The 12322-nt window shown below is 59.6% G+C and overlaps 1 protein-coding gene across 1 annotated transcript in view; it reads left to right on the top strand.

Moving 5' to 3' along the window:
• NDUFA10 (NADH:ubiquinone oxidoreductase subunit A10) overlaps positions 1–7860 on the top strand; it is a 52309-nt gene extending 44449 nt beyond the window's left edge. Inside the window, exon 10 of the mRNA XM_060624358.3 lies at positions 7453–7860. Within this exon, the coding sequence (XP_060480341.1) occupies positions 7453–7521 (69 nt within the window). The 3' untranslated portion in view covers positions 7522–7860. The remainder of the gene's footprint in view (positions 1–7452) is intronic.
• Positions 7861–12322: the final 4462 nt, after the last annotated feature.

The raw sequence follows: 12322 nt of genomic DNA on the forward strand, positions 1-12322 counted from the left end.
GCCTGTCCCTCGCCACCGGCTGCCCGCGAGCGGCCCGTCCTGTCCTGCCAGGCCACGCGGAACGCAGGCGCCTCACGGGGGCGCCTCCCGCCCAGCTCCTCCCGCCTCTGCCGGGTTGCTCCCCTGCATTTCACGTTACCCGTGTCGGTAGCTCGTGACCTGTTGCCGTTGTTTCAGCTTCAAACGGTCAGTTCTCTGTGAAACAAGTGAGAGGTTCCTCGTGACCCGCCACCCGCCCCGTCGCTCCCTTCTCTGGCGCGCTCGCGCTCTGCGGTCCCAGGCCTCCGTCTGGCGGCTCTCTCGTGTGGCCTGAGCTGCCTCCGTCGCTGCTGCTTACAGCAGGGGTCTGCTGGCAGCGCGTCCTGTGAGCTCTTGCTTGAAGAACGAGAAGAACCAGCTTCAGCTGCACTTTCACAGACACGGGCGCCGGGAGAAGAATCCCGGGTTGGCGCGCGTCCCCCCCCCCCCCCCCCCGACCCGCTGAGGCCCCGTGGATCCTGGCCACACGGCTTCCGTGGACGAGTGTGAGGTCCTGCTTGCCCGCAGCCCTTGTGCCTCTTGCTCTCTGTCTTTGTCACCGCTTCCCAGCCGCTTCGTCACGACGCGCCTCCGCGAGCCGTCGTGTCCCACCTGTGCGCGGCGCTCTCTCGGTCTCCGTAGCATCTGTGAGCACGCTTGGGCGCTGTTGCCCCGGGTGTTGTTTCTCACCCCTTCTGGGGCTCCGTGCACAGACGTTGTCCGACTTGACGGTGACCCAGAGGTCACCGAGATTCTGTTTTGGGCCTTTTTGTCTCTGTGCCTTACTTTCGGTTCCCCGTTTCCTCATGTGTGTGAGACACGCTGGCAGTTCCCTTGTGTTCGTTTGGGCCCTCCGAGGAACAGAAGCCAAGATGGGATTAAATTGCCCAGACTGTTGGGAGACACCCGTGAGGAGTAAAGGGGAGAGATGCGAGGTGCAGGGGGAGCCTTTAGTCCTCCGCTGCGTGCCGTCCGTGACCGGAGAGGGACGGGAGGAGCATGGTGTAGCAGCCGTGCAGGATGGACCTGGCCAGGTGGACGAGGGAGAGTCCCACGGCCCCCACAGACGGGCTGGCCTGGACCCTCTGTGGCTCTGAGCTGAGGGCCGAGCGCCTTACCAGGGCGTGGCCTCGGTGCGAATGGGGTGGTGGACCACAGGGTCGGCACGGGGGCGGTGGGGACATCTGAGCCGCACGCTGCTGTGACCACCACCCCCGTCACGTGGAATCTTATTTCAGAAATCCCATTTTCTTTTAACCCTAGGATTTTTATTTGTTTCTTTTTATGTTTTCTAGTTTTCTCATTATTTTCATTTTTCACTTAATTCCTTCAGGAGGTTGAATATTTTTATCATAGCTGTTTTAACGGTCTTGTTTCGTAATCCGTCATCGTCATTGTCTGACGATTTGTCTGAGCCTAATTTGTTTTCCCCTGGTTACAGGTTATGTTTTCTTTCTTTCTTTCTTTCTTTCTTTCTTTCTTTCTTTCTTTCCTTCTTTCCTTCTTTCTTTCTTTCCTTCTTTCTTTCCTTCTTTCTTTCTTTCTTTCCTTCTTTCTTTCCTTCTTTCTTTCTTTCCTTCTTTCTGTTTATATTTGAGAGAGAGCAAGCGGGGAAGGGGCAGAGAGAAGGAGAGAGAGAATTCCAAGCAGACTCCACCTTGCCAGCACAGAGCCCGATACGGGGCTTGAACTCACAAACCGGGAGATCACAACCTGAGCCGCAACCAAGATTCAGACTCTCAACCGACTGAGCCACCAGGCGCCCCAAGTTACATTTTCCCCTTCACGTGTCTAGAGACTTTTCAGTGGTTGCTCTGTGTTGTTAGTTCTACGTTTTTGAGTACTAGATTTTGTTTTATTCCTCTGAAGAGTGTTAGAACGTTTACTCTGCCAACCGGAGGTGACTGCAAATCAGTTTAACAAGCTTTTGGGGTTTGATACCTTAGCTTTTTGGTGAATCTCAGGTAGCCTGACTTCTAGGGAAGGATTAGCCCGATACGTGGGCGTGGCGGGCCTTGGCTGCCTAGAGCTCAGTCACTCACGGCCTGAGGGGAGCACCTTGCAGAAATGCTCTTTCCCTCGGGTGGCCCTCTGCCTGCCTCCGGGAGCGTCATCTCACGCGTGCACGGACGTGCCCAGCCGCAGACCCAGTGGGTCACTGTGATGAGCCTCTTTCCTCGCCCGGGGCCTCCCTTCTGGCTCTCTGCCCACAGATGCTAGCCACCCTGACCTGTCTGTCCTGGTGTGAATTGGTCCGGTGGCTCTCACGTGGTCCATCCTCAGTGGCAGAGCACATATGGCCGCTCACCGGGCCCCTCACCCGGCCCCTCACCCGGCCCCTCTCTCGGGCACTTACCCTCACTGCCCCCCTCTCCTGGGCACATACGGCCGCTCACCCGGCCCCTCTCTGGGCGGAGAGGCGCCACAGTCAGTCTGCAGACAAGCGGCATGACCGACTTCCAGCCAAACCTTGTTTTCCCCGAGCACAGTCGTCAGGCTGGAGGTGGTCTTCGGGTCCCGGCACTAGGCCGTCCCCGGCACTGGGCCCGCGGCCTGTGTTAAGTGCACAAGGACACGTGGAAGCCCAGAATCGCCCCCGCGGGGCAAGCAGCGGCGTCACAATCTGGGCCGGTGGCTTCCGCGCCTGCTGAGTGCTGTGTCAGCATCTGTCTGCTCACCGTTTGTGTGCCCTCGAGTGAGCAGCCCCCCTTCTACAAGTGTACCTGAAACACGGAAACCTGGAGGCACGCGTCGAAGATGGTTTCTCTCCAGGAAAGCCTCAAGGAGCAGGTTGGCCCCCGGGCTGCACACGGGAGGCAGTTGTGGCCGGTGGCCTAGTGAGTGGGAACGGAGTCGGAGCCGGAAGACGTGGGTTCGGATCCTAGTGCCGTGCACACTCTAGCTGTTTATCCCTGGGCTACTTAGCCTTTCTTTTAGAGAGAGAAGAGAAAGGACTGCGTGTGCTATGAGCTTCAGAAGGCGTGGAGTGTGCAGTTAGCTCAGCTCTCCCTCCTTGGCCCCAGCCCCTGGGCCCCTAAGAGGCAGCCTGTGAGAAGTTTCTTTTGAACGTCCCCTTCCAGGGGTCGTGTGCTAGCAGTGCGCGCGTGTGTGCGTACTTTTGTGCCTGTGTGCGTGCACGCGCGCGTGTACGTGCGTGTGCCTGTGTGCGTATATGCACGCGTGTGTGCGTACACGTGTGCGTGCAAGTGTATGCGTGCGTGTGCGTGTGTGTACGTGCCTTGTGTGTGCATACGTGTGTGTGCAAGCGTGCGTGTGTGGGGGGGGGGGCTGTCCAGTAAGCTGTCGTGTGCTGTTTGCCAGGAGGATCAGGGATCTCACAGTTCCCAGCGTTATAAATGTTAGTTTAAATTACACACGACCCTCTGACACGCAGATTTTGCACAATTAAATAATTTGGGGAAATCGGGAATGATTTTGCAAATACGTACTTTGGTATTCGTGTCTTTTCCCATCTCTTCCGTGCCAGTCAAGATGATGCCAGTGGGAACAAGACCTGGGCCTGGGGAGGAAACCACTGAGCTGCGGACAGCCTCGGATGCCCACGTCCTCGGTCTCTGGACTGCGAGGCTGTGCGCCCCCCGACACCCCGAGGAGGGCTGCCCAGGGGGAGCTCGGGTGGAAGGCCACCCTCCCGCCTCCTCCGGGACATCAGTGCCCTCTCTGTGCCACTCACCCGAGCCTCCTGCTTGTTCCTGGCTCTTCCCAGTGCCCAGCCCCGATCGCCAGGTTTACGGGGGCACTGAGCCCACTCATCACGGAGAGCCCCAGGGGTGGGCCGTGGTGAGAGCCACTCACCACGATATTGGGCACCAGGCAGCTTGGCCACTTTTCTGGAAGAGTTTGTGTTTGTGGTTTGCTGCAGTGTTTTCTTAAGGAAATTCACTTTTTGATTTTTTTTTTTTTTAATGTGTATTTTGAGAGAGAGCACGCGTGCACACATGAGCAGGAGAGGGGCAGGGACAGAGGATTCCAAGCAGGTTCTGCGCTGTCAGCGCAGGGCCTGACGTGGGGCTTGATCTCAGGAACCTTGAGATCATGGCCTGAGCCGAGATCAAATCGGATGCTTAACCGACTGAGCCCCCCGCTCAGGCGCCCCTAAACTTTTTGATTTTTAATGGTAAATGGAAAAGGTGGGGAAACAAATTCCTGAGAGTATTAAACCGGCACAGCACCGTGACTTCAGAGGACAGGTGCGTGCAAGATTATCCTCAGCTCACATGTCCCACGTGGAATTTCGGAGAGGGAGCGCTGAAGGCTTGAGTTCCTAGGCCGCCTTCCTCCCTCCCTCGCCCCGTGCACACGCAGCGGTCCTCAGGCCCGGTCAGCAGGTGGCCCCCCACACTTCACATGTAACGCTTCATGGGATGTTTTCAGGGTGAAGAGGGGGCCTTCCGCTAGTCAAAATTTCTTCTAAGATACTTTCCCGTGCACGAAGAACAAACTAAGACCAGAAGTAAGTTCAGCTGGGAGAACCAGAAAACAAACCGGAACATCAGCGGCTTGAGGAAGATAGGTGGTCATTTGTCCCGTACAGGCTGGACGCTTATACTCGGGAGGCGCTGGGCGGCTCCTGTCTACAGAGTAGTCCCGGCTAGCGGCCCCGTCACCGAGGGGGTGGCCCTCGTCCGGGGATGCGCACCTACAAGCCCGTGTGCGCTAAGGGGTGGCCGGGCCCGGGGAGGTGTCGCTCTGGTGTCGGTTCCTGAGCGGTGCCGCTGCGGGGCTGTGTTTTCTCACATGACGAATGTGAACTGGGTTCTGCTGGTTTGCAGGTTTATTTAAATGAGCAGACGCAGCTATGAAGTAACGTGTAAGCGGCTTATCTTGTGCCCCCGCGGTGTGAAATGTTCCGGATGGAAACGCTCCCTGGGGTCTCTGTTGGCTTACGTGCACTGGAAAGGGACCCTGAGGCTCTGGAATCAAAGGCCAGTGAAACAGCAACCTGAGATGTCCAGGGAGCAGGCTTCACGGGGCAGTTAGTAGATCCTGGCCGGACTCGGCAGGTTTGACGTGCTGCTAGTTTTTATTTGCTCCGTGGTGGGAAATTGGATTTGCGAAGAGGAGGACAGAGCCAGCTGTCGCCTGCCCAGCCTGTCCTCAGCAGGTGCTGCCATGAGGGCCCGTGTGGCAGACGCCAGCACGAAGGACACCTTGACCTCAGAAACCGGGGGGCTCAGCCGCGCGGGTTGCCGCAGGGTCGGGCGGGTCAGAGCCTCAGCGCTCTTGCGCGGAGACGCCAGCGTTGTGTTGTTCGCCTGTGGCGCTGCGGCGGGTGCTCAGAGAGAGGCCGTCTTCCGGCAGGTGCGCGCTCCTTTCCTGCTGCGGCTTGGTGCCCGGACGGCCGTTTGCTGGGTGTTTCCGGATGGCGCCCGGCCTGCCCTCCCTCCCTGTTCTTGCCCTCCGTGGGCCGCCTGCTGGGTGGCGGGGGCCTGCCCGCGGATCTCCGCACGGCCCTGTCTCTGGAGCCTCGGACCCAGCCTTCCAGGGCCCCACACCATCTCCACGAGGTGCCCGGGGCTGCTCCCGTGCGGTGTCCACAGCCCGGCGGGGGCCCCCTTCCCCGGGGACGTCGCCTGTCCTCCCCCTGCTCCCCTGTATTTACCCAGGACCTTGAGCCCTTCGGGCCCAAGGAGGCCAGAACGGTGTCGGTCCCCGCGGCCCTCGCCCGCGGCACTCCCTGCACCTGCTCCGGCCCAGTGACCACCTTACACCCAAGCGCTTGTCGGAACCAGAGAGCAGAAGAGCTCACCTCTTCCTGCCGCTTCCGAGTCCCGTAGCTCGCACAGCGGCCCCGGGCGCCCGCCTCTCCCCGGGGTGTCCCCCGTTCTCCGCGCCGGGCTGGCCCGCAGCGCCGCCGTGGGCTGTGGGCGTGTCGCGTGTGCTCCCTTGCCAGTCTGCCCCCAAGACTCTCAACTCCTGGAGAGCTGGGTCTTGTCCTTTGTTTTCCTCTTGTGTTCCCGGAGTGCTCATGGCACCTGGGTAGGGCCCCGTTAGCAGGGTACCCCGGGCCTGGAAGTAGAGATGGCCCACGCGTGTCTCCTCTACCTGTGTGCCAGCTCCCTGCTCACCCCTCCCGCCAGTGCCCCGGTGGCCGGACCTCCGCGGCCGCTACAGAATCCCCCCGCAAACCTGAGGCTCCGGTAGCCAGGAGGGAACGTGGGCCGGGGGCCTCAGAGCTGGTCGTCAGGGCTGTCTGGCCTTGGGAGTGGCGTTCAGGGCCTTCACGGACACGCTGCCCACATGCCCCTCAGTGGTTCCCCTCGCTGTGGCTGCAGGTGGATGCCTTTTGCTGATCAGGATAAAGGAAAGACTGATTTATTTTAGTTTATTTTTTTAAGTTTATTTTGAGCGTGAGAGTGATCAGAGGAGGGGCAGAGAGAGAGGAGGAGAGAGAATCCCAGGCAGGCCCCATGCCCAATAGCGTGTCAGGCTCGAACTCCCGAACCCTGACATTGTGACCTGAGCCAAAACCAAGAGTCAGACGCTTAACCAACTGAGCCACCCAGGTGCCCGTGGTTTATTTATTTTTTAATACTTCAGTACTATGTGCAAAATTTGGAAGAGTTTTGCATGTAGCGTGTACAGATCTTTCCACATCAATGTGAAAATATGAAAAAGAAAATTCAGTATTTTGTTCCCATTTACGTAACTTGAAAAACATGCTGTATCTGAGTGTTTCCCTGCCTGCGCAGCGCGTCCCTCGGGTCTGGGTGAGCCACACGCAGCTCCGTCGCGAGGCCACCCTGTGGCTGGTGCTGCCTTTTGTGGCCACTCAGGGCCGGCAAGCCCTCGTCTCGATGCAGACTCCTTTGCCCGCGGGGCTGGGCTCGCGTCTGTGTGGCACGGTCTCTCTGCCCTGCATCCCCCATCTGTGCCCCTGACTTCCCTCGGGTACACGGCGGGCGGGCCAGCAAGAGACCTCCCTCCTCCCGGCCCCGTTGCTCCCCCGACAAACAGCCCTCCTGGGTCCAGCCGCTCCCCCACCCCTGCTCCTGGAGGTTCCCACTGAGGTCGGGCCTGACGGTTCACCCGCTTCCTTAACCTGCCCACATAGGTGGCGGAGGGCGGAGGGCCCCGCGTTAGCCTCACCCGAGGACTCACGAGAGTGTGCTGGTCCAGACTGTGCCCCCCGGAGGTGTGATTTCATTGGCAGGTTTTGCAGTGTCACCGTGTTTTTAAATCATGGCCATCAAAGCCAGCCAGAGGCCGCCCCAGGTCTGCTGGTTGCCGGAGCATGCCAGCCGGCCGAGCTCTCACCGGGGGCCTATGTGACTCCCCTTGGAGCAGCACCCGTCATGGGGCGGGCCCCCTGGTCCTGCCGAGGAAGCTCGGACTCGAACAAGCTCTCGGGCGGGTGAGCCGGGGGCTCCGTGTTCCTTGTAAAGCATGTGACCGTGGCTTTCCCTCCCACAGCTGCCAGGACGCAAGTACTGCCCCGGGTACAATGCGGACGTGGGGGACAAGTGGATCTGGCTGAAGTGACGGACCCTCCTCCGTGGACTGCATCGCGATGACGGGGACACTTCCGGTCTGCCTCACTCGTGGGGTCCCTGCAGCCTACTCGGGGGGAGGGGTGGGTGAGCCGGAACCAGGCCGCCTGTAGTGTAGCTGCTGGGGGACCGGGAGCCTCTAGTGTTTGGAAGGCGGGAATCTTGTAGCTTTGGGAATGATCCAGAATTATCACCGGGGAAATAAATCTGCTATTAAAGACCAGATGTTACTAGATGTTACTAGAAGAATTCCCTTTCATTGCAGCCGTGTTCAGTGTCATGCAGATTTTGTACCTGTCTTCACACTTCAAGAAATAAAAACAAAACTGGTTCCGTGGCATTTGCCTCCGTCACACGTCTGCACACGCACACGTCACATACATGTACGTGCACACACGTGTCTGCCTGCACTTCACCGACCGTGAGCTTTGATGCATTTGGTTTATTCAGTCAGAGGCGAGGACACAGAGGGCCCCTGAGGCACTTAGCCGTCTGACCGGCCGTCTGGCTACTGCAGGGGGCACAGGAAACAGGCAGGGAAGAAATCACCGCCTGCTTCTAGAACCACCCGTTTCTTCTAAAAGACATGTCAGGAGACACACAGGAGGACCATCGTTGTAATTCCTCCGAAAGCAAAGCAACGAACTCTGTGTTGTCTTCAGAAACGAACATGGAAAGGGAAAATCCCACTTCTCCACTGAGACGTGGAAAACTTCTTGCAGGCTCGTTGTAGAGTTGCACGCGTCAGGGCCGCCGTGGGGCAGGTCCAAGTCGTGGATCCCGTTGAACCCAGGGCTCCCTCCTCGGAGCTGCACCCCGGCCACCTGCCACCTTTGAGACGTGGGAGACTGACGCGACGTGCAAGTTAACGTCCGGCTCCTGGCACCCCTCCCACCCGTCCAGCCCCGCCCACCCCTCCGGTGCTCGGCGGGCACACGGCCTGCCGTCCCGGGACTGGAGCCTGGGCAGTGCTCTTTGGGCCTGGTGGCCAGAGATCTGCTCTCCTGCCCTTCCCCCTCCTTCCCCTCCTGCTCCCCTCCTTTTCTTCCTTCTTTTCCCTTCCCTCCTTTCCCCTCACTTCCCCTCCCTGCCTCTCTCTTCCCCTCATCTCTCCCCTCCTCCTCCCTCCCTCCATCTACCCCTCTCCCTCCCCTCCCCTCCCCTTCTCTGCTTTCCTCTCCCTCCCTCCTCACACCTCTCCTCTTCTTCCCCTCCCTTCTCCCCTACTGCCCTCCCCTCCTCCCCTGCTCCCTCACCTCTTTCCTTCCTTTCCCCTTCCCACCTTCCCTTTTATGGGGGTGGGAGGGGGTTAACAACTGAAAATAAAGTTTCCCAGCAGCATGTGACTTGGAGTCAGACCTCAGTGTTGAAGCTTCGCAGTTCCCTGAGAAACGCCACCTTCGTCGCCGCTCTGAAGGGTACGGGGCCAGTTGTGGGGCGTTTTCTGGACGAAGTGCCTCAGACCATTAAGGAGAGGAGGAAGGAAAAGAAAAACATCTTTAATTATCTTGGCTGTCCCTGATGTCTCGGCCCTAACGAGCCCGCTCGCCACGTCGGCCTCCGCATCGCGCCGCTGCATCCCAGCTGGTGGCGGGGTCCGCTGTGCGGTCGGGCTTGGGTGGGAGCCGGCTCTGCACACGCGGACGCGCCCTTCCCAGCTCGTGTGACAGCACCGACAGCACCGGCCGGAGTCCGCGTCTGGCCCCGCGGGCTGTGCGTGCCCTGCCGGCCCGCACACCGGGGCGTTGTGCTGAGCGAGGACCCGGTTCGCTTCTGGCGTCTCCTCTCCTGTGAACAGGCCGGAGAACAGCAAATAAACAGTGTCCAAGCCTCCTCTCCGGACAGAAACCCGGGGGAGGTTGGCAGACGCCCCTGTAGGATCTCCTGACTTCAGAGCACCCCATCATTTCGTTTCACAAAAGAAGCTTACCGCCCCCGAAAACCCCAGAGTTGAAATAAAACCCTGTGTTTTAAATACCCTGTGTCGGAATATTTGCTGCTTTGGGGACCAGGGCCTAAGTGTTGCAGCAACGTGGTTTTGTCTGCAGTTTTTCTTACGGGCGTGTGCGCGGATGGGAGAGTTTTGTGTTATGGAAAAAGTGCTGCTTTTTCCCTCAAGGACTTGTCTGTTCTACCGGCTCTTAGAAGCAGAAGGTTGCGAACACTGAGCTTCTTAAAGGGAGTCGGAGATACTCCTCGCGTCCTCTCTGCAGCCGCTGCCTCCGCCAGCCCTGCTCCTGCACAGGTGTGTGGCCGGAGCAGCCGGTGAGGGGACGCAGGTGTGCCAGAAGCCCCCGGTCACGTGGTGCTTCCATTTCAGAGACAAAGGAAACTCGTGTCTTCCTTGCCAAAAGCCACTGTGTCTGTCCAGAGTCCCATTTTTCCCCAAAGCCTGCCGGCTCCTGACTTGGCTTGGGGTCCTTCTGGGTCCTGTCTCCCAGTTGCCCATTTCTGGATTGCTTGTCGTTAGCGGTGCACATGTCAGAACAAAGGGGCCAGCCGGCAGCTGCTTTCTCGTAGGAAGGCACAGTCTGTGCTCACGCTGGGGCAGATCTGCAGGACGGGGGGGGGGGGGGGGGGGGGGGTTGGCAGGGTGGGGGTGGAGAGAAAGCCACAATTACTGTCACGCATTTGGGCTTGCACAGGGAAGGCTGTGTAGGCAGCAGCCCCTGGCTGGCTGGTCAGGACCCGATGAATGGAAGAATGTACCCAAGTAATTCTAGGTTTTATACCTGGGTGGAAATAAAAGCTGGGGACCTGAGGCTTTGCTTTAGGAAAATCGGGAGCCCGAAAACAGAGGCAGAGATTCGCAGCAGTCACCCCCATCGAGAGGGAGCATCTCGTATCGTCTGGATTTCACAAGGGAAAGGGCACTTTGCGGGAACGTGTCCACGACGTGAGTGGCCCTCACCTTCAGCCCTCCCAGTGCCTGCCTGGGCTCATTCTGGTGCCCCGTTGTGCCGGGGACCCCCACCTGGACTCTGCTGGGCTGCACCCTGTTAGAAACTCCTCCCCAGAAGCCCCGAAGAGCCTAAAACTCCGTGCAAGATGTGGTCGTCTGGCCTGCCACTACCACTGGCCCGAAGTCACCGAAGGCAGCTCATGTAAGGGCTGTTCCAACGGGAAGCCGATGAGACACAGTCAACTCTTTTCTTAAATGCATATATATGTTTTGTTGGCCTATACTATTGACTTGAAATTCTTAATTAAAAAATGGTTTTAATAAGAACGGTAGCAGATTTTCCTAAGTGTTCCTTCCAGGGTTAATGTGTAGCTTCGAGGTTAGACCCACCCTTCAGTTGCATTCCGGGAAGCAGTCTGTTCAGTGCTATGTAGTTTCGGGGAATTAATTTTTTTAATGAGGCTGTGCCCAGCGACTGTTTCCAAAATCCCTCCTGTAGTTTCCACAAAGGCATCTTCCTCTGTATATTTAGTGCGGTAATGAACCCACTCGCAGTGGAGGCCCACGGAGCCTGCGTCCCGGCCGCCGCACCGTAGCCCCGGACGTGCTGAAGTGATCACGGCCGTGGGGCCCAGCGGCGGGGCGAGCGCATTGGCCCAGCAGGTCGGGCCCGACCCTGGGGCGCCCGACTCAGCTTCCGGAGAAGAGCAGCGTGGCTTCGGGGGTGCGGGGCGTGTGGCTCTTCTGGTGGATCCGGATGGGACGCCATGGGGACACAGTCTCAGAGGACAGTGTGTCGGGGTGCTGGAGGCCTGGTGGGGAGATCCGGGGCACGGGAGCAGGGACAGTAGGGTGGAGGCGCAAGCTGGAGGGAGAGCGGGGTCCTTTCCAGCCAGGAGCTCCCTCCGGAGAGCCGCGGTCCAGCATCGCTCCTGCCAGAAGCAGGCTGGCATAGGCGCTTCCCCGCTCCTGGTGAGCCCTGTTCTGTCAGGGAGCGGGAGAGGGACACCTGCTGTGCCGCCCGCACTCCTGGAGGGGAGGGTCACTGGCGCTGGACACCCGCTCCCTCTGACTCTGAAAGACGCTCAGGCGAAAGGCACCACGTGTCTCTGAATGTCGCAGCACAGAGGGCACGACCTGAACCCTTCTGTAAAAATCAGGAGCCCGAAGGATCGTTTTAATCTTGGTATCCTACATGCACGAGGTGAAGTGGGGGCCCAGGCCTCGCACCACGACGGACGTGGTGTCGGACGGGCCCCGGGGTGGAGTCCGTGTCTGGCCCCGCGGGCTGTGCGCGCCCTGCCGGCCCTTGTGCTGAGCGAGGACCCGGATCGCTTCTGGCGTCTCCTCTCCTGTGAACAGGCCGGAGAACAGCAAAAATAAAGTGTCCAAGCCTCCTCTGCGGACGGAAACCCGGGGGAGGTTGGCAGACGCCCCTGTGGGATTTCCTGACTTGAGAGCAGCCCGTGACTTGGTTTCACGTCAGGGCCAAGCTCGGCCTGGACTCCTGTCCGTGCTGGCTGCTCACGGGCCCTCGCCTTAGAGACGCCGCCACCCGTGTGCGGTGGAGAGGCGGTGTTTTGTCGGGCGCGTGTGCACCTCGCCTGTGATGCCATGGACGGCCAATCGTCAGCCGGTCGGGGGCTCTGCCGGGGCCCAGGTGGTCAGTGCGTCCGCGGCTGGGCTCCCAGGCCAGTCCTGGTGTTGGGGCTCGGGGAGTAACTCCGGACGCTGACCTGAGGTCGGGTTGCCTTTCTGCTCCCTCCTCTTCTGAACCTGACCCCGGGCAGCGGACCAGCCCCCGACCCTGCACCGGGGGCAGCTCCGGGGCCACTGCAGCGTCTGCCCCTGGGGTTCCTCCGCCCCACACGGTCCTGCTGCCTGCCCGCCT

Source organism: Panthera onca, chromosome C1, assembly GCF_046562875.1.
Source record: "Panthera onca isolate mPanOnc1 chromosome C1, mPanOnc1 haplotype 2, whole genome shotgun sequence".
In the NCBI taxonomy this organism is placed as follows: domain Eukaryota; kingdom Metazoa; phylum Chordata; class Mammalia; order Carnivora; family Felidae; genus Panthera; species Panthera onca.